Source organism: Thermobia domestica, chromosome 15, assembly GCF_964235325.1.
Source record: "Thermobia domestica chromosome 15, izTheDome1.hap1.1, whole genome shotgun sequence".
Lineage (NCBI taxonomy): Eukaryota > Metazoa > Arthropoda > Insecta > Zygentoma > Lepismatidae > Thermobia > Thermobia domestica.
In genome coordinates, this window is record NC_137468.1 from 131,715,877 (window position 1) to 131,738,332 (window position 22,456).

The window sequence follows — 22,456 nt, forward strand, 5'->3', positions numbered from 1 at the left end:
ACACTATAATCTGACAAAAAGTTGTCTGAGCAAATTCCTTGTCAGTTATTATGCATGGCCCAATTTTACAAGATCTGTAAAGTCAATGAGGTAAGAGTTCCATATATTAAGTAACTACTGCGTTTTTACATAAATAAAGCCCGGGTCTTATTATCTGAAAAGAGAATAAATTTCACTATTACCGCCTACGCTTCTTTATAAAAGCATCTTTTGCAGCACTTCTCTACACATTTTAAAAAATGTGAAAGGTAAAATCTAAGCAAAGGAAAACAGATGTACTTTACACGGATGTTTTCATTTTTTAAAGATTTTTATAGTACATTAAAATTTTGTTTTCTGTCATATTTATTTTCTATAGTTCAAACAGTCAGAGAACGTACAAAAATCTGTCAATACATAATACGGTATTTACATTAAAAAGAACTGAGTTTTATACTCCATTAGCTGCCACTGGTAATCCCAATTGCACTTTCTGAATTTCACCTTTAAACTTGTTTATTGTCTCTTTAGCTAATTTCAGTCTCTCCTTTAAATCGTTAATTTCATAACGTATTTTATTTTTCGCACTCACTATGTTCTGAAGTGTCTTTTCTTTCTTCTCCTCAACTGAAATAAAAATGAAAAAATTAAAGATTACCAAACAAAACAGATAATGAAACTAATAAACGATAAACCATAAAATGTCGGGTGTTCTAAAACTTGCACCCATGCTCAGTGGTAAATGCTGCTAGAGGGAAGAAGAAAACGAGAACATCGCATAACATTTACCCGCCGGGGCTCTGTATCGGTGGTAGGACCTTATTGAGATATGCTGTGACAACATCGCATGACATACGGGAAAATAAGTGTCCAAAGTGTCTAACAGAAAACCATTATTATTGTTTGGCATGGAGTAGGGATAACATGTGTTACTAGCAACTGTGCGATCTGTGTTTAAATCCCACCAATCCTACGGTTGAAGATGTTCTGAGAAATACACAAACAAGTTACATACATGTGCATGATATGCGAATTTCTTGCGTACTATGAGGGAAGAAGGCTCATCTTTAGTGCGGGAAGCTTGGTTCTAGTCCCAACGTTGGCACGTGCAGACATTTATATGTTACATTGGTGTATTTATTTTTCTTTCTGTATAGTACTTCCATTTGGTTTCACTATTGCTATTTTGAAAGAACGTTTTGTAATAAAAAAAAAACAAACAAAAAAAAAAAGTATTTTTGGTAGACACTTATCGTTTCATGTGCCTTGTGGTATTGCCACATTGTCATATTTTTACCAGGCCTTACCATCAAAACAAGATTCCGGAGGTTAACTGTTATGTTTTCGCCTTCTTTTTACCTCTAGCATCACGCCCGGTGAGCACAGAAGCGAATTTTAGAAGACCTGATATACACATGTAAATATTTATTAGAGGAAACAGACAAATTATTAAAATCAACCAATCCTTACGGAAGACTAAGGCCCGTATCTATATATATATCTCCTCTAAATTTCTTCCTTAGGTGTTACCCAACCAAAGGAAACCCACGGGTTACCCTAGAAACGATATTAATAAACTACACATATCATGCCCCTACCTAGCAAGTACCTACGTGACTACAGAATTGAGATGTGTCAACGTTATATAACTTGTGGTGTGTAAGGTGCCCAACATAATATTTTCTTCTTAATGTTAGATAATTAATAAGCAGTTTTGAAATGTTATAAAATGTTTGTTTACTTGAGTGAAGTATCATAAGCTATGACACTCAATTACTGTATAATTTCCTTCACATATAAACAATTATTTGTATTCGCACCTTAAAGTTAAAAATTCCATGTGTTGGCAGTAAAAATTGAAATAGATAAGCTGTCTGTGTGGATTACGAACTGCAGTTGTTTGTATCGAGTTGTCTGGCTCGTCAGAGTGCACATCGTGTTGTGTACCAAAAGTAAACTAGGATTGGCGCACACATATTTCCGTCTTCATTCATGGTGTATTCAATCAAATGTATGAATTTTCGATTTCCATATTGCAAATTTCCTTATCACGTCACAAATTACTAACATAAAGATTGCACGAATTGCTCTCCTATCATGATGGATAAGCTTCGACATACCACTTTCTGGTGACACCTAGGATACAGTCAGGGTGAAGGTGTTCATTAATACCTGTTTTGCATCGAGGCTTTTTCGGTATCACCTCTAAAGCTAGGGTGGCTGTAAATACGGACCTAATTTTGTCTTCCTATAGGAAAAACAAAACAAAACAAAAAACAGTACCCATTTCTTCAGATTAGAGATGTTTTACAAAAGAAACATAATTATCAGGTATATGGACTGTTCTTTCTAGACGTATATATATGAGGTGTGATGAAAACAATAATGACACTGGCAACACTGTGTACGAACCAACAACGCTGCTACGTCAATCTTCACATGGGAGTTAACTTTTGTCGTTGACTCAGTACAAGTCTGAACTTATTCCTCTTGCTACACGATTGCTGAGGGCGTATGAAGAGGTGTTTGTGAGGTGCATTACGAAAATGGACTGACAAAGTAGTTTGAGCAACGTTGTGCGATCAAAATGTAAAGGTTGGCGAATCAGCTAGTGTGACTTAAGCAAATATACAAAAAGATTGTGGAGAACGTTCCCTATTCAGGGCACAAGTGTTCAGATAACACAAGTACTTCAACCTCACAAATGGATGACAATGTGGAAAGAGTGAAGTCTCTTGTGAAGTCAGATCGTCAACTGACGGTGAGAATAATCAGAAGTGAATTAAAAATTTGAATTTGTTTACTATTCGTCAAATTTTAACACAAAATTTGGACATGAGAAAAGTGTATGCCAGGATGTTTCAAAAACGCCTACGACAATCTCCATCAAGGATTCTTGGACAGAAAAAAGTATTCCTGTGGATCCTCAACCCCTACTCACCAGATCTCAGTTTCTGTGACTTTTTTCTATTCCCCTTGACCAAACATAACATAAAAAGGCACTGTTTAGGTGCTTTGAGCGTCCTGACGAACTGAAAGCAATTCCAGTAGAAGCCTTCCAGCACTGCCACGAAGAATACAAGAAACGCCTCCATCGCTGTTTACCTGCCCAAGGGGACTATTTTCAAGAGTATAACCTTGATTTGACCAAATAAAATTCATCATTACAAGAAAATCTCATTACTTTTCTATTATACTTCGTACATAGGTGTTTGGCGTCCAACTAGTTCCTGAACTCTAATATGACACCCATTCGACACTTGTCAGTTACTGCTCTTAATTTTTCTATTTTCTTTTCATTCCTCTCTCCTTTCCCCTGTCTCTATTGAAGTGACTTAATAAGCTCAACTGTAAGTACTTTTATAATTCAGATAGGGAATGAAGGTAGGAATGAAACACAAAGAATGGTCGAAAAGTAACGCACAATGCACTACGGCTCAGTAATAGTGAACACTTGAGAAATGAAGTTTTGTAGGTAAAAGTATTAGTCCTTTACCACCTAATATATACCTAATTTTTATTTCCTATTTTGCAGGGAAGCCATCATGAATGATTACCATGGTATCCTACTATGGCAACGTACAGTATTGGAATTCCTCTACAAATCTGGAGGTTAACTCAGCAACATTGACTATTACACAATTTTCTTAATTTGTATTTAGCATTTACATATAATATAGCGACGTTCTGTCAACACCCATCACATCTCAGATGTTATATTTTATACATAATAATTACTTACAGGGTAGTTAAAAAATGTGGTGACACTCAAATAAAAGGTCGGATTTTAAAAGAATTGCGAAAGTGACATCGTAGTGCAAGTGGGTGGGGGATATTTTTTCTGGCTTGTGACGTCGATAGCAGTTATCTTAAATTCATTTTATCTTCATAAAAGACATCTTCATATATTGGAATACCTTGTTCTCATCTGAAATTCTCTCAGGAATTCAATGCTGTTTTTTTTTTTTTTTTTTTTATTTATTTATCATATGCCATAACGAAGTTATGACTGTTTTCTGGTATCGTTACAGGTGACTAAGAATCCGAATCCGAAGTACTTGTCGTTTGTCTCGGGAAAGTAGTGTTAGTTGCACATCCATCATGTGTTTTCTTCTTGCGTAAGTGGCGCCCGTACAAGCTACAAGTGCATCAGCACCTGTTAAAGGATGGTCCAAATCGATGTTTGAAATTCGCGGAATAGGCAAAAGAGCAAATTCGTCAAAATTCCCGTTTCGCCATGACGTCTTATTCAGATATGAGGCTAACTTTTACGTTTCTGGTGAGGTGACCAAATCTTGCTACTGGTCGGACACCAATCCCTCTTGGTGTAAAACATTTGCTGGCATTCCTAGAAAAGTGATGGTATGTTGTGTTGGGGACCCATGTTGTGGGTGCTTTGTTTATCAATGGTATACTAACAGTAATCAAGTATGGTCGAATGCTGGAAGAAATCTTATCTCTCTATCTGAAGATGAGACACTCTTGTCTTCTAGCAATACGATGATGCCCCTCCGCATTATGAAAGTTGTGTTTGTGAATATTTGCATGTGCACTTTTCCAACTCGTGGATTGGTAGACGTGGAGCTGTGGAGTGGCCACCACGTTCTCCTGACTTCACTTTCATAAATTTTCATCTTTAGGGACACCTCACGTCCACTGTGTATTCAGTGAAAATTTGGGATACTGACCACCTAAAGGCGGTATTAACAAACGGGTGTGCAAGCATACCTGAAAATAGCTTGAGTAAGGTTTTGGTTAAATGGGAAAAAAAGAATGACAATAATAAATGGGCAACACATCCTTTAATCTGGAGAAATAAATGGTATGTAACTGACATTGTAAAAATTAAAACACAGACATAACTTCGTTACAGTAAGTGGTAAAGCAAAAAAAAAACACAGCATTGAATTCCTAATGCTGTTTGCACTATCAAAAAAAGCTTAAACAAGACCATTCAATACATCAAACTTAAACGTTCAAAGGAATATTGTTCAAGACATTTGAACAAGAGTCTCGAATGAACTTAAAACAGTTTTTACACGATCATAGAGGTATTGAATCGTGTTTTATATATTGTTGATAGATGGCAGTAAAAAAAAAAAAGTGACCGAAACTATGAAAACAGATGAAAGCGAAACTGCATACTGATTTAGTTCAGACCTGTGGATAAATAGATATAATATTAGCATTCCTTTCCTACCTTTCTCGAAACATCTGCAATTTAATAGATTATATTAAATCATTTAGAAAACAGGTCAACTGATTTTGTAGCAACGCCATCAAATTTTCACTACGTATTTTATCCTTTTTAGATTAAATGCGGGTTAGGTTAGCTTACGTTAATAGGGTAAAGTTCTGCTTAGGTATAAAATCGTTCTCTGCACTACGTTTTTTAAAAATCTGATTCTGCATACGGCGTACTGACGGAATCATACTCAAGAAAAATTTGAACTATTTCCCAAAGTCGTGTGTATCACAAAGCAATGACTGCCTTTTGATGTTATTTATGGTATGGCATCGAAGATTGTTTAAAGAAAAGGCTGAAAACTCAGAAAAACCATTTAAAGCAATGATAATTTCTTTTTATCAGCTACTGTACTTACCGCTTATATCTGCATCAGACTTTCTTCATAAACCTATCCCATATTTGGTACTGGATATAAATAGCCCTCAAACAGATAGTAATTTTACTGTTAAAATGTATGAGTACATGTGAAAGAAAATTGTCTGGGATAATAATTTCCACTGTTGGATCATTCCTTTATAATATACGAAAATGTTACCAGTATCAAGTTACAAGGGCTATAGATGAGTTCAAATGAGTGAATATGATCTCAAGGATTTGTTGCACTATTCTTATTTATGCATTATCCTTCCGTTTCTTCCACTGTAACCTCCGTCGATGAGGCGTCTGCTCCCTAAGGACGTATTCTCGCGTGGGTTCCCTTCTACGCTCTTTCCCTGACACCGTTAAAAAGCATTGTCGATTTTATTTTATTTTATTTATTTTTGCGCACTTTTATATATGTGGGATATGTCTGGATGCGCATTTGCACCTTGTGGAGAAGCCCTCGCAAAATTAATCTGCACGCATGAAAGCAACTCGTACCTTAAGAAATAACTTCTAAAATAGGAATTAGTCGAGCAGACAGCTCTGCCGAATTTTGACACTTTTCAGGGTTAGGTTAGAGCTTTGTATTTCTTTTAGCAGGGTATGTACTAAATGAGGAGCTCCATTACTATACTAAACGCAATGTTAACTTGATAGCCGCATCACAAGCACATTAGTACATTTCGGCGCGCGAACCTTTTCACTGGGAAGCCTTTGTATATGTATGTGTGTGTGTTTTGGTTTGGTTCTCAATCGCCAAGGTTTTAACTAGCGCTGCTCTGGGTTTCAGCTGATATGCACGGAGCGGTGATTTCTCGTCCTTTGCCTGCCGCTAACAAAAAATATGTTTCTTGGTCTATTTGTTTTTAATAATTCATGAAGACACGACAATAGTAATAAATGTATTGGAATTTCGCACGTGATGTATTTGCAATCCTCACAATTAAAACCCGAGAGCATGAACCTATTTTGCTTATTCATATCAATTGATTAAGGTAAGAAATGAAAAGTATAAGAAATGAAGTTATTCTCATATATCTACCTGGCAAGGTTAATCATAAACACAAACATACGAGCAGCCACCCTCACACACAATAAATTAAAAAATACGGTTGTTTTTTTCTCAAAGCATAGCAACTCTACTTTGGCAATGAGTAAACCAGCAGCGAACCGGCAACAATTATATCAACAATTTCTTCAAGTTTTGTCTGCATAGTTTTCTCTTAGTCGAGCGTACACACTGATGACAATTTACTTTGCTTGACTTTAAAGAGGTTTCCCTTCCTCGTGTTTGCAATAATACTGAGAAGATGATAATTCGGATTAATTCATATTTTCAATTTCGCGCTTAAAACACTCCATGGTTTCAGTTTCAGTACACCCACGTACCCACACTAACGCACGCGCGAAGACGATATTTGGCAGAGCACTGTTAATCTCTGCACAAAAATTGCAGAAGTTACATGTGAGTCCCGTTCTTTCTTTTGTTTCATTTATCAGCAGGCAAAGAAGTTTCTTACGGGATAGCTACTCTATCCAATTTATATATAAAAATATTAAGCCATTTCCTATCCATTGTGAACGGTTTCTAACATTGATCAATTAACTAATTTTACTGGTCCTCTGTTTTTGATATAAGATTTTTCAAGTTTATAATCTTGCAACACTTGCAAGAGACTCGCATCTTAGCTGCCGGCTTTTCACTCCCTTCTTTCCTTTTCTCTTTCCGATTCTGAGTCGTGACGTCATTTTCATAACCCGTTACTAATAAATCTAGTACCTTTTATTTTAAATATTGTTTCTGTATTGACATTTTTATATAGTTGAACTCAATTAGCTCTTTGAATTGATCTCCTAAGAAGAACTATGTAACGTGCGCGGAATCGCCTGAATTGAAGCTGCGTATCTCGGCTATCAGGATAAGGTCACGGCGAGTATACTTGTAAACTGACTTCAGAAGGGCTCAGTATAAATACGCTGTGGGTGTATGGCATCAAAAATACAGTGCATAAAACACTAACCAACTTGTGCTAGGTAGTCACTAAAGAGCACGAATGTTATCTAACCGAATCAGGACAGAAGCGCAGCATGGAGCTCTAGCGGAAGCGAGGGGGTACGTTCGCAGGAAGCAGGCACGTCAGCGACGGGGGATATACACATAAACAGGATAGTCGAAGAACACATTTATATACAATACTATCACTATCACTCAAATTTCATTTCAATATACCACGTGCTGACAGTAATTACTTATATTCACACTTTCATTCCTTTACGAAAAATGTTTCACGTCTTATTTTATCTACAAATTTTCTATTTGGTAGAATCGTCGAGCTCGAGTGAACCCCTAAATACTACGTGTGAATTTCATGAAAAATAATTTCATATATTATAACAGGATAACATGTAATCATTTCCAGGATACTTCATTTTCCGCGTATATTATCTATACGCAATTATTATTTGTTATTATTATCACAGAATAATAACAGTACAAAACATCCTATTAAGCAAGGAAAGTCATATATACATATATATGGTGTTTCAAAACAACACCGACAACGTTTGGGAGTTGATTCCTGACATCAAGATAAGACAAAAAGTATAGATCATCGTGGGTGCACAAATGCTTCCTTTCGGAGTTATAGGCTCCCGAAAACATGAAAAATTGAACTTTAATGGTCCAAAGCTCCAAAACTATGTGCCCTATCCAAATATTCAAGTTTCAGAATCCTGCGGTACTTCCGCAATAATGTTTACGGAGATAGTTTGAGAGTACTTCAAATTATATGGCCACAGCCAAACTCCCTCTATAAAAATTGCTTCGTGAATACCTTAAGATTCTGAAACATGTATTTTCGGATAGCCAACATATTAGTTCCTAAGTGGAGTCTTGATCCGACTACGGTAGGTCCCATAGTTTTGAAGCTATAGACCTTTAAAGGTCATTTTTTCATGTTTTCGACAGCCTGTAACTTCGAAAGGAAGCATTTGTGCACCCAGGTTGGTCTATACTTTTTGTCTTATCTTGGTGTTAGGAATCACCTCCCAAACGTTGTCGGTGTAGATGTGAAACACCTTATCTATCTATCTATCTACCTAGATATATATATATATATATATATATATATATATATATATATATATATATATATATACATATATATATATATATATATATATATATATATATATATATATATATATATATATATATATATATATATATATATATAATATGATGGACTCTTCTTTCTTAACCTACACCTGATATTCTTGTATATTAAACTCTCAAATTAATATTTATACCTATTACTGCCACAAAATTTAGCAATAGTTATAGGCAAGCAAGCACTGTAACTACATAAATCGTATGGATTATCAACAAAATTACTAACAATATCTCGCAGCACAGATATTTGCTTTTGGTTTATTATTATAATGCACATTTTAAGTATCAGATAACTATTGAAAAGAGTAACGAAAACATATATTTATTCAAAAACTGCCGCTGTCTCACGACGCCATCATAGTTTTGTATTTTTCCTGCAATCAACTCGGGCGCTGATTTGCTATTGAATGCTCTTGAATTGGACTGTTTAGAACAGGACCGAAACGAAAAATCTTGGCCCCTTGAACGAAACTATTGAATTCAAAATAAAAATGACGTTAGTGCTAACATCTCTTTCATCAAATACTCTTGAATGTCTTGAACAAGAGTCTTGTTTAGCCGTCTACAATCCGTATAAGGAACTGAGATGAGAACAAGGCATAAAAACATATGGTTTCCATTTAAGAGAATGAAAGTGAATTCAAAATGGAGGATCTCATGATAGCGGCCGTTCCCCTACCTGTACCACTAACCTACAGCTTTACTTTTGCAATTCTTTTAAAATCCTCCTTTTTATTTGGGTGTTTCCACACTTTTGGACCACTCTGTATGACCTGAAGAGACTGTATGAATATAAATAAAACTAATTTATCTTAATGTATTATTTTATATAATTATCCATGCATTGAGGAATATCATTACATACCAAAAAGTGTGACCCAAATGGGAATCGAACTCACGACCTACGATTAACAATTCAGCATTTTATCACTGAGCTAACATGAACAACCCTGCCGAGTTCCTTTGAAAAACTACAATTGAATTTCCACGACAATAACATTTATATCCGTTGCAAATGCTGTTTGTTTTATCCTTTGTCTTTGTCTTCTATTATGGATGCGAGAACTAAGTTCGCTGTCTTTCATTTCATTGGAAATGTTCTTTTACGTGTGGAAACGTAGTTGACAAAACGAGCAAGTACTCACATGTACACATATTTTCGAAATACTCTATCATTAAGTGTTTCAATGAATGTTACTTTTTTCTACATTTAATAACATTTCTACATCTTATACTTACTTAAAAGAAGAAAAGCACATCTGCACATTTTTTTCCGAATGCGAAGGTTGACTTCGGAGCTCGAACCTGATATCTTTGGTTTACTGTTTCTGACAATACCCGAAGTTGGACATTGAAATTTTTTAGCTCAAAACAACCATAATTGCGGTCACCCTTTTTGCAATGGTGTACGGTAATGTTATATTCGAAAAAAAAAATTAAAAATTACGAATAGTCAAGCATCCCATATTGGATTACTTCATATTAATTTACCCGTCAGGAGGAGCTGATCAAATGCGAAATTGTATGGTTCGGAGACTTGGACATTAAGAAGTTAGAAAAGAAATATTTATAGAACTTCGAAACATGGTGTTGAAGGAAGTTGAAGATAAAATGGACGGAGAGTGTAACAAACGAAAATATTTTAGAACAGGTAGGAGAGAAAAAGGTGCTTTTAGCCAGCATCCTTCGTAGGAAGGCCAATTTGATTGGTTACATCTTGCGAAGAAATTGCTTTCTTCATAGAGGAAAAGATAGAATGAAAGCGAGGAGTAGAGAGAACACAATCTATCGATGATTTGAAAGAAAGAAAGAAGAAAATATTAGGAGTTAAAAGAGGAAACTGAAGATTGAGAAACATGAAAGAAATATTTCCAGACCCGAACCTACGAAGGAAAACAAAATTTCGTTAGCATCAGAACCTGCCGACAGGCAAAATAATTGATAATTTTTATTGACATATCGTGTTACATCTGAATGAAGTTTTATTACGATCCGGTATAAAGAAAAAGTGGGGGAGTTAATACGTTGGAAGCATTGATTTTGGGATAACCGCAATATGTGTCATTTATCTCACCGGTGGAGGTGAATCAACAGTAGGAGGTAATTTATCTGAAGAAAATATATTTTAGAAATTACAAAGAACATAAGAAAGCAAATCCAATTTTTAATTGATGATGTCATGATTATTTTTGTAGCTATTGTAAGGCTTTTCTACAGATAAATGAGGCTACATTTTAATGTAGGATCCTAACAACATAAGCTTAAATTGGAAATAGATGTCAGGTGTCTTACGCACGGTTATTTTATAATTCTACAAACTTCGATGTTCTTTCCGCTCTTCAAAACCAACGAATACAACAGAAGGTATTTACATAGCTCATTAAAATAGAGAATTTGGACTCTGGTTTTCATATCTGAGTTAAATCAATGTTAATGTAACGAACAAAGATATTCGTAATAGCTGCATTCTATATACAGAAGTTGCAACTACTTCCTGCGAAAACAATGAATTTGCAATGTCTCTTTGTTGTCAAGTTGCTAATGCACTCAATTGAATCTGAAATTATTGAATGGAAACGATTCTCTTCATTCGTTATAAGTACTTATGCTTTTTACATTAGAATAATATTTTATTAGAACAGAAATACATACAGTCAGTTTCATGCTTCCAAGGTCCGAGTGTTAATTGCCGTGTCGTAGTTAAGAGATGCTGCATGAGAGCAGTAGGATCCTGAAATACTATTTCCTCGTAGAATTCAGACACAAGTGTTTTCTTTCCCAACATCACATCTGGTCCTGTTTGGAATAACTTCAGAATATGATACAATGTCACCTGCGAAAAAGAAAATGAGTACGTGTATATGAATTCATAGTAGATAGTTAATTCTTACAAGAACTGTACTACGGAAACAATTTAAAATAATCGTTCTTATATTACATTATATATTACACTCCAAATGAAATCAAAGCAATCTCAAAACAGCATTTCTGAAACGATAATTATTCTTTCGTAGTCTTTGCTGTGCACGGCCAAAACATGAAACGAATTGATACTCAGAGCGGTCAGTGGAACACGTATTACTCTGTTATCAATTTGGAAGTACAGTATATAGCTCAGGCGTCTCCTATATCTATCGCCACTAACGAAAAAAAAGAAAAAAAAAGCCTACGAGATGTGATTAAAAAATATGGTGAATAATTTTACTAGAAACAAAGTAATAAACTTATAAGGATTTTGATTTAATCTTCTTCAAAATACTGTCCTTGGCTAGCAATGCACTTAGCCCAACGTTGAATCCATGACTGGAAGCATTTCTGGAAGACTTCTTTTGGAAGGGCGTTCAGAGCTGCTCTGTCGTGGCCTTCTCAATGTCAGGAATGGTGTCAAAATGTTTTCCTTTAAGCACAGTTTTAATTTGGGGAAGGGCCAGAAGTCGCATGATGTTATATGCGGAGCATATTGTGGATGTGGACAAACACCAATATTTTTATCCACCAAACACTCCTGTTCGTCAGTCACCGTATGAAATGCTAAGTTCTTCGGTAAGCTCTCGAATAGTCATTAGCCTGTTTGAACGACCAATTTTTGCTACTTTTTGCACGTTTTCTTCCGTTTTGAGGTTAATGGACATCTCGAACGTTGCTCGTCTTCTACTGACTCATTTCTGTTTTTAAATTGCTCATACCACTTGTAAACAGTCTTCCGAGTTATAGCATTATCGCCATACATCAATTTCAACATTTCATGACTTTCTTTGGCATTTGTTTGCAACTTGAAACAGAACTTAATGTTCACGCGTTGTTCGAAATCCATGATGCGCGAGACACGATATCCACAACCTCACTCTAGCGGCTTTGGATGCTACTGACAAGTCAGAACATATTCCAACTAGATGCTGCCTGTCTCAATGGTCAGGCTATCGGACAAATTACATCAAACGGTTGTAGCGTCAGCAGTTACTGCTAAAAAAAAAAAAAAAAAAAAAAATCCATTCACCGCATTTTTTGATTATACCTTGTATCTATTGTTACTGCGTGTCTCCGTGTGTGTGTGTGTGTGTGTGTGTGTGTATGAGAAAGAGAGAGAGAGAGACAATAAGACTATTTATGTTTGTCAAAATATTTTTTTTAAATAATGAAACAATGTTTAAAATATTAACTAGTATGATGGAGATGAACAAATGAATTAACGAAAAAGATTATAATACAATTATAATTTATAATGGAACGAAGGATCCCTAATCGCTAGTTTAATGCACATAGCCCGAGGTTCGATTCCCGGTGGGACAGCAAAACTATTTAATTTCACAATTGCTCATTTTATTTAATCATCCGTTTCTTTTAGACTAAAGGGCATAACCGTGGGATATCAAACTAAGAAAAGATCATTTAATTTCGTGGAAAGTAAGCTTCACATTGTACACCCCTATTCACAAATACCTAGAAACTCGTTCAGAGACTAGCAGGGTTGGAAAAAATACAGTTGTTTTTGAAAAAGAACAAAACATGTGTTTAAAACATGAAAAAGGTGTTCAAAATATTTTAAACATATTTCAAAATCGTGTAATAACCTATTTATTAAGACTTTTTCCCGCTTGCAACTGAACTTTTCATTTATTTTATTCTCGTTAAAACTACAGTGTTGGATACAGAATATTTCAGTATAGAATAGTAATTCTCAACTTATTTTATATCACGGCCCCCTTTTATTACAGGCGGGAGCTCATGTGGTTCGGATTCCACGTTAATCAGTAGGTCCACGTCTCATATAGCCTCGCTGCTGAACGGGACGTTAAAATCAAAATCAACTCAACCCTTTTATTACACCCTCTTGCCAGCGAGTCTTGTAAGTACTTTCTTGGTTGTAATAAGCTTTTTAGGTAGATTTTAAAATCTACCTACTATAGAGATTTCACACAATATATCAATATACATGGCAAAATAGAAGTTCTTTACCATCGGTGTGTATTTACAATGGGTTGAAGGAGAATGATGAAACTTAAAAGTGGTCTGACACATCAGACGGTGCTATCAAGAATCATGGCGGACATCTTTGATTGGTATTCGAAATTTCAAATGCAAAGAGAGTCATGTTACATGTTTTAAGACTAGAATTTTATCAGAAATACGCTTGTGCGGTTATTTTAGCCCTAAAACAAGTCATTTCGGAGTTACCGCTTCTGAAAGTTTTCTAGTTATGCCTTTAGGGGCTAAACTCGCTTTTCGTGGAGGCGGGTGAGACTTTTGTTGCAAAATCTGATTGCTATTTTAGAACACTGATGTTAATAAAATTATTTTAAAATAATAAATTTTCGAAAAGTAATGTTTGAAGCACCTTCATGTTGTTCTAACTTTAGAATATTTTCCGCAAGCCTATGTAATTGGTTGTTTTCTGAGTTAATAATTTATTGAAGGAAGGTAATATTTTGGGCATTCAGAGCACAAAGGATCCAAATTCATTTTCAATAAAGTTCAGTTTTGCTCAGCAAAGGAATTCTACTTCAAAACGTAATATCTTCGCAGTCAAGAGTCAAAACAAATTTAACTAAAACCATGCGAAAGGGCATGGGATAGTTTCATATGACAGCTTCTAGACAGGGGCGTCAGTGGAACAGGAGGGCAACCGCCCCCATCCCCACTCTGGATTTCAGATTTTGGGGGCAGTAAAGCAGTTTTAGAAATCTTTTGATAAACAAAGTACAACAGAACAAGCTTGAGGTCCTTACATTTAGGCCCAATTTGCAGAATTTTAAGCAGGCCCGAAACTCGAAATCAGAGCCACCTTTGGAATCCTTGGGCCAAAAAATATACAATAGAGCAATATAGACCTATAACTCCTTACGGCCAATGGAAATGGATTATAACTGATCAAAATCCGTATTTATTCGGTGCAAGGACTTCAATTTTTTTATGTTGGACTTTGCTCAGCAAAAGGTTTCTATTACTCCCCCAAAATCTGAAATTCAGGGTAAGGGGCGGATGACGTCTAAACGAACGTCCCTCTCTAGCGGCAATTATATAAAATTCTAGATTGCATCATCTTCTCATGCAGTTTTTCTTTCTTTCATTTCGAATTCGTGGCTGTGAAAATATGACGTTTTCCGCCGGTATATTCTTTTGGGCACATCCTGCATTTATTTAACGTAATTATGCATCACTGACTATGGCATTCTGAGCTTGACTTGTTGATCATTCCCACGCTGCAACGTAAATAATATAATGTTAATATCTTAAATTTATGAGCAAGGAGGGGGAAATTAGCCCTCTTCCCCCATTCATTCAACGCTCTTGTCTAGCGGTTGTCCTATGAAATTCTAGTCCACACCCTTTCACGTGGTTTTTGTTTAATTTATTTCGTACCCTTGGCTACGAAGATACTACGTTTGCTGAGCAAAAGTGAACTTTTCTGAAAATGGACTTGGATCTCTTTTGCTCTGAACACCCCATATCTAAAAATATTTTATAAAAACTGAGTAGGAGTTAAATTTATCCTGCAACCCAAGTTTGTTCGAAACGCATAAAATTAGTTTGTTTAGTTTGATTGATTACAGCCTTGCATCAGTAGCAAGGCTATATGAGACAGTACTTTTTGTTTAAAGTGGGATACGAACCACTAATTTTGAAATTTTACGTAGGATCGCAATCAAAATCTATACAACAAATTCTGACGTCTCGTACCTCTATCCTCAAAATTTAATGTTAAAAGACCGAACATTGCGCCCATTGTGATGCATACATAGAGACAGACAATCAAATTGAGATCAAATTGTCCCAGACGCTGACGTTCGGCACTTGATTTCACAGTAAGTATCACGCTTTAATGGTTAGTTACGCGGGCGACCTCCATACCTTGCGCTTTCTCGCCTGGTTCCTTCAGACAAGCTAGGCCAAGGTGTAAAGGTTTTAAGAAAATTTAGAACTGTGGTGGGGAAGAGGAACGAAATAAAATTTTAATATATTATGAAAAAGACGTTGATACAAAATTAATTCTTGCCGGAAGTTTCCAGTTGCATCTCAACCACAATGTTAGAATCATCAGAAGCAATTTTCGAATCAACACTTTTACCATTTGTCTGGGTTTCCAGTTTTTTCAAGCATTGCATTTTTCATTATGATTCTCATTCTTTGCTCTAAACCAACCATGTCTTTCTTACATGTTTTGCAGCGAGCTCGTATGGTCGTTTTCTTACCTGATGGAGCTTGAGTTACTTTAATAAATTTGCTCCAAATGATGTCCTTTTTTCTTCCCGTAAAACTCATGTTAAACGATCCAAGTTATACGGAGACTGAGAACCAACATGTACCCTATCAACAACAAATGCCTGCAATATTTTAATTTCAGAACCACAATTCAGCAATATTTTAATTTCAGAACCTCCTGTTTTTCGAATACAACACAAAAATTTGTTTCCGTGATAATTATTTTATTTATTTTTTAATATCAGTTCTAAAAGTAGTCCACCTTCGACTACGACACTTTCTCGCAAATTAACTAAGAAGCATTTACACAATACAATATACGTTAAAAATAGATCACCACATTGACCTGCTGTAGCCACGAGAAATCAAAACATTCTCATGGGAAGAAAATAGTTTTTTTGAATGGGGAGCACTTCTGACAATTTTCTTTCTCTGGCAGATTTTTTTTACAAAAATAAAATAAATAAAATAAAATAAAATAAAAATAAACATATGTTTAAAGCAAGTCATAGAAAATACACATGTTTAAAACGTATACAAAATTTGTTTTAAACAAAATTAATTGTTTAAAACAAGTTTTGATCATTTGTTTTAAACATTTTGTTTCAAACAAAATAACCATGGAGACTAGGTTCAAAAAGGTGGGCCCAGATCCATCACAATTTCCACAGATCTGTACTGAGTGCTATATAGACACTAACTGCAAGAAATACTTGTACTGACGGTAGCCAAGCGTGAAGAGGCACTAAATTTTCGTAAAGAACATATGAAACTTCAAGATCTAGGGTTCAAAACTCGGGTGAAATATGATGAAATAATTAAAAGTGTAGTATTTGTTGAACATGTAAATTTTAAATTTAATGTTTTGGTATTAAAACTGTATATTGCATTTTTTAAAACTTTGAGTTCCAAAGTAAGACTTCTCGGTTTAAAATCTCTAGAATAAACAGTGACACTTGGATGGTTGTGAAATTAGACTGAAATACACGCAAATAAACATGCAATTAGAAATTTATAAGTAAAACTAATGATATATCTGATAAACTACGTTTCTACTGTTAACATATTTGATAATCAATTAGTCATACAATACTAATAAATTTAAAACGAAATATTTTTGATAAAGTACACCCATTACAATGAAGGCAACTTTATTTTCTTTACTATCACGAATACAGATATCCATCACTTACTGTAAGACGAAGAGTTGTGCTCCCAGCTTCATGAAGAATTTCCATATCCTTTTCGCCTTTTCGTAAATAATCGTCCGGCATGAAGTCTTAAAATATGTGATAATTTATTAATGAAAAGGGGTACTAAATTTCAACAACTAAGGAAAAACAGATCTCTGCTGTGGCGTAACGTGTGAATGAAACGTTTGAGACAACCGTTAAGAACATAAACTGATCATCCGACATTCAGTCAGTATTTATCAAGTGCTGTCATTTCGAAAAGAATGGCTGCCAGAAAAAAAGAATCCCACGTCTTTTATGATGAAATTCAAACTTTTACTTACTCTCTCTTGAAGTGAGGTAAAGGAAATTGAAGAACTGAAGAAAATTAAGTGGGGCATATATTTTATAAAATCATTCTACTAAGCATCCTTATAGAATCGAATAGTCACTTGTCTCATGTGGAAATGTGTTAAAAAAAGAAAAGAAAAAATAACATTCACTTTTTCGTAAGTTGTGAATATTGGATGATAACGAGGCACAGTCCCGTTTTGAAATAGCTTATTGCACGGCAGAGTGAGAACTAGTAAGGGAAACAGACCCCAGCAAAGCGTGTCCTTTTGCTATTATAAATGCCACTATCATCATTAATAAAATAAAAGGTAAATCTTCACATAAATAGTTAACGCGACATATTTAATAAATGCCAGTTTAAGAAAAAAATGACTGTAAGAACGGGCTCTGAGCCTTCTATCCAGTGTTAAAATGCAGAGCTGGACAGTTATATAAACATTACTGTACTTTCACAAATGGTTTTACTACAATTATAACTTACTACAATTATATACAGGGTGTCCGGTGAGGAAATGCAAAGATTTTGGGAGGTCATAGGGGAGGTCATTCTAAGCCAAAATGCCTATATGAACATAGGGTCTAATCCCGTTCGTTTCGGAGATAGGGGTGAAAGTAACTTTTTGCCGCTTGCACTTCTCAAGTTCCGTGTGAAAGCTTATAGAACACCCTGTAGTTGGTTTTACGTTAAGTATTATACCTCGTTTTAAAGCTACTGAAACAGGCTTTCAGACGGTATAAGTTTGTCCACGTACTGCATACAAGAGGGAAATAATGGAAGGAACATTTTCGAATTGTGCTATAAAATTCCCTTTTTCAAACAATTTTGCGCCATTCTTGGGTGGAAACACTGGCAATAGAGTAGCAGGATCTAATTGGGGGAAAACAATGCTGTCTACCACAAACCCAGGTGAAATGTCAAAGTAGTGTCTTTATTAGAAAGCAGAGAACACTTCTTACTAATCACTCTATTACAAGATTCGAATTTGCTATAGCTTATAGTGGTTACGAATGTTAATAAACGCGTGTTTAAGCAAAAGTGGGAATACAATTCTATTCTCTAACATCGACAGCTCTACATTTCTATCCAAGAACAATGTTATAATCGTGTGAACAACAGATGGCAACAGCAAAGTCCACGTGAAGTGAAGTACTCGTACAGTTGTCGAGACCAAAGCATCCAGTGCAGTACAGTTGTCAAAGGCGGTAAATAATTATTTTCAGTGCACGCAAACATTCTGATCGTCTCACGTACACGCAACAGAGACGTTGCCACGGTTCGGCCCAAATTTCTGGAAATGTTTTGGCATACCTTCTATTATAAGTTGCGTACCGCAACTCACCAGCTTGAAAGTTCCCTTTGCTATTTTGTGTCGTGAATTCATGTGATAGCTGGAGTGTCGAGACCGTTAGTAAGTGTAGTACAGTGCGTGTTTGTAGACTGTGAACGAAGTTGGTGTGGTGACTGTGAAGACGGTGTAGTACTAGAATGCTGTTCCAATACACACACGCGGAATATGCAGAAATTATGTATGTCTACGGGTTTTGTGATGGTAATGCCAAAGGTGCTGTGGATGAATACCAGCGTAGATGTCCTGGCTGCAGAGTTCCTAATGCACGCGTCTTCACAAACGTGTATACTAAACTGCGTGAAACTGGTGAGCTTCCCAGCGTGAACTTAACGTCGGAACGACCTTCAAAATACACCTCTGAGCAAGAAGACAACGTTATTGAGGCTGCAACGCAACGTCCAACAACCAGCGTTAGGAGACTTGCTACTCAACATCAACTTCCACGTACGTATGTACATGATGTGCTTCGAGGAGAGGGGCTGTCCGTTCCACATTCAAAGAGTGCAACATCTCCATCCAGGAGACAGGGAACTACGTGTTGCTTTTTCTCAATGGGTACAGGAGCATCCGAAGGTTTTGCCATTCATTTTGTTCACTGATGAGGCCACTTTCACAAGGAATGGGATAAACAACACCCGCAACTGGCATCGTTGGAGTTACGAAAATCCGAGAGCAATCACTGTTAAACAATATCAGGAAGATTTTCTGTCAACGTTTGGGCGGGGATTCTTTGTGATCAGATAATCGGTCCCTTTGTGTTGCTCCAGCGTTTGACTAGTGACTATTATTTGCATTTCCTGCGCCACGAATTGCCGGTACTGCTGGAAGATGTGAATTTGGAAACTCGGGTGTCTATGTACTTCCAGCACGACGGGGCTCCCTCCCATGCCACACGACGTGTATGTCACTATCTTGATTCCAAGTTTCCTAATCGTTGGATAGGTCGCGGAGGACGCAGGTCGCTGATTCACTGGCAACCCCGCTCCCCGGATCATACACCTTTGGATTTTTGCTTGTGGGGATGGTTGAAGGACATTGTGTACAGACGGAGGACCAACTCACAAGAAGACTTACTCCAGAATATTCAACAGGTATTCAATACCGTCAAAGAGCGACGAGCAGACATCCATCGGGCATTCAGGAGGAAGATGATATATTTGAAAATGTGCTGCACGCTCCAAATAATAATGTTGAAGATGAACGCTAGTAGTGTTACGTCTGGGTCTGCCCTCGTGCCTGCCATTGTATTCAACTACATTCCTATTGTGCTCTAATTCATGTACTTTTCGACGATTATTAAACTCATAAGTATTACAATGGTATTAATCCACGTGATTGTAGATTGACTCTTGTAAGGTCCCACAATTCTTCGAATAATACAGTAATACCAATAACATTCCAATAAGAGACATAATTACTGTATAAGTGTTCAATCAACGCAATTGTTTGGTTCCAGTAGAAATCTTTCTTTTACGATTAAATTCTTTCGTAAGCATTTTTCTCTGTTTCTAATGAAGACACTACATTGACGTTTCACCTGGGTTTGTGGTATACAACACCGTTTCCCCCCAATTAGATCCTGCTACTCTATTGCCAGTGTTTCCACCCAAGAATGGTGCAAAATTGTTTGAAAAAAGGAATTTTATAGCACAATTCGAATATGTTCCCACCATTATTTCCCTCTTGTACGCAGTACGTGGACAAACTGTATACCGTCTGAAAGTCTGTTTCAGTAGCTTTAAAACGAGGTATAATACTTAACGTAAAACAAGCTACGGGGTGTTCTATACGCTTTCACACGGAACTTGAGAAGTGCAAGTGGCAAAAAGTTACTTTCACCCCTATCTCCGAAACGAACGAGATTAGACCCTATGTTCATATAGGCATTTTGGCTTAGAATGACCTTCCCTATGACCTCCCAAAATCTTTGCACTTCCTCACCGGACACCCTGTATATATTAAGGTTCAAGATGTAGATATGGAGAGGGATGGAAAAGTCAGCTGGAACGAGAAATGTAATCTTTAAGTTTTACATCCCACGGTTATGCCGGCTAGGCTAAAGGAGACGGTGATGATGAGAATGAATGAAGGAAGTGGGAGGAAACGGGAGAACCCGAGAAAACCCACACATATGTTGTCTGTCCACCACAAAACTCACTTGAGAGCTTGGATCGAACCAAGGGCCAAATGCACCAGAGGTGAACGCTCTACCACTGAGACACCGCGGCCCCCAGTTGGAAAGAGAAAATAAGAAATAAAGAAGTTATGAGAAGAATGAATGAAGAAAGAATACTGTTGATAGCAAAAAAGGAAAAGAAATTGGTTAGAACACTGTCTAAAGATGAATTGCCTTATAAGAGATACACTGGAAGTATTAGTTTCTGTAAGGAGAAAGAGGGGAAGAAGAAGGTTCAGCTCAACGATATGAAGATCGAACATTCTGATCCCTTAACAAAAAATAAGGCAGAGAATAGAAATGAATGGAGAAATATTTGTTCGTGTAAGGACTTGTCAAAGGTTATAGTCATGCTCATAATATACGCAGGATTTGTTGTCTTCATCACGATACATAGTAACGCCCTTTCTTTGGGTAAAATAACTAGAATTATTTATGCGTTATACTGATACTTTAAGAAAATATACATACCAACATAGTAAAGAATTGTTCCGAAAGTTTGGAATCACCTCATTCATTGCGAATATACAGTGTCTACTATTTCAGGTTTTCTAGACTACAATCTGACCTCCAAATTCAAATAGCTCCACCACTACTTCCTAATTCTAAGTCTTACTAGAGTCGAACGTGTAATAATCTCTTTCAGATATTTCAAATAATGCTTCGTCAACCTAACATCTATTTTCTGTCCCATTTTTTAAAATTATTATTTGTTAAATATACAAAAATTAAATGATACAAAATACTAAAATATAAAAAACTAACAAATAAATAAAAATAAAGGATAGTAAATACCGGTAATAGCTAAGTAGCAATACATAAAAGCTACTAACAACAATATTTATGTTTCTTTACTAACTGTTTTAAAATTATATATACAAATTCGATAAATTGAAAAAAAAAGTTATATCATATAAAGCAATAATGTAAAAGAAGTTTTAAATTATACTACTAAGTGACACAAATACTTATATTGTTTGAGACTTTTGATTTTACTTTCAATGGTTTGCAATTCCTATCTTTGTTTCTTTGGATTTTTTTTTCTTTCAACTCACCCATTTTCCTCCGCTCAAGTACTTCCTGAAAAATTTTGTTTTCTTTCATTTGTTTCTTTTCTTCTAGTAGAAATGCTGCATGTTGTACTTTAATAGTAGGTCAAAAACATTATCCAGTCTTTCATAAAATGTATCTCTGTTCTGTTCGCTGGAGCACGCATATTTATGATAAGCAGTATCACAACTGCGCCTTTTCAGTTTGATGTGCGACAACTGTTCATATACACGGAGTTCCGAAGTGCTGGTAAGACATTGTTCTTAATTAACAATCTTGATCCTAAGAAATGAGTCTCAGTTCCGTATGAGAAAAATACATCATTCTTTTCCGTCCACGTTAATTACTTGAGTCAATATTGCACCTACGTCAACTGTATCCCTTGACTAAATA

At 35.9% G+C, this 22,456-nt stretch overlaps 1 protein-coding gene across 2 annotated transcripts in view; it reads right to left on the bottom strand.

The window, feature by feature from the left end:
* Positions 1 to 276: 276 nt before the first annotated feature.
* Positions 277 to 22,456, bottom strand: part of Gas41 (YEATS domain-containing protein 4 Gas41) — a 60,748-nt gene continuing 38,568 nt past the window's right edge. For both annotated transcript variants that reach the window (XM_081740140.1, XM_081740141.1), the window contains exons 4-5: positions 11,415 to 11,595; positions 277 to 606 (exon numbers count right to left, since the gene is read on the bottom strand). In XM_081740140.1, coding sequence (XP_081596266.1) covers positions 431 to 606; positions 11,415 to 11,595 — 357 coding nt within the window. In that variant the 3' untranslated portion in view covers positions 277 to 430. The remainder of the gene's footprint in view (positions 607 to 11,414; positions 11,596 to 22,456) is intronic.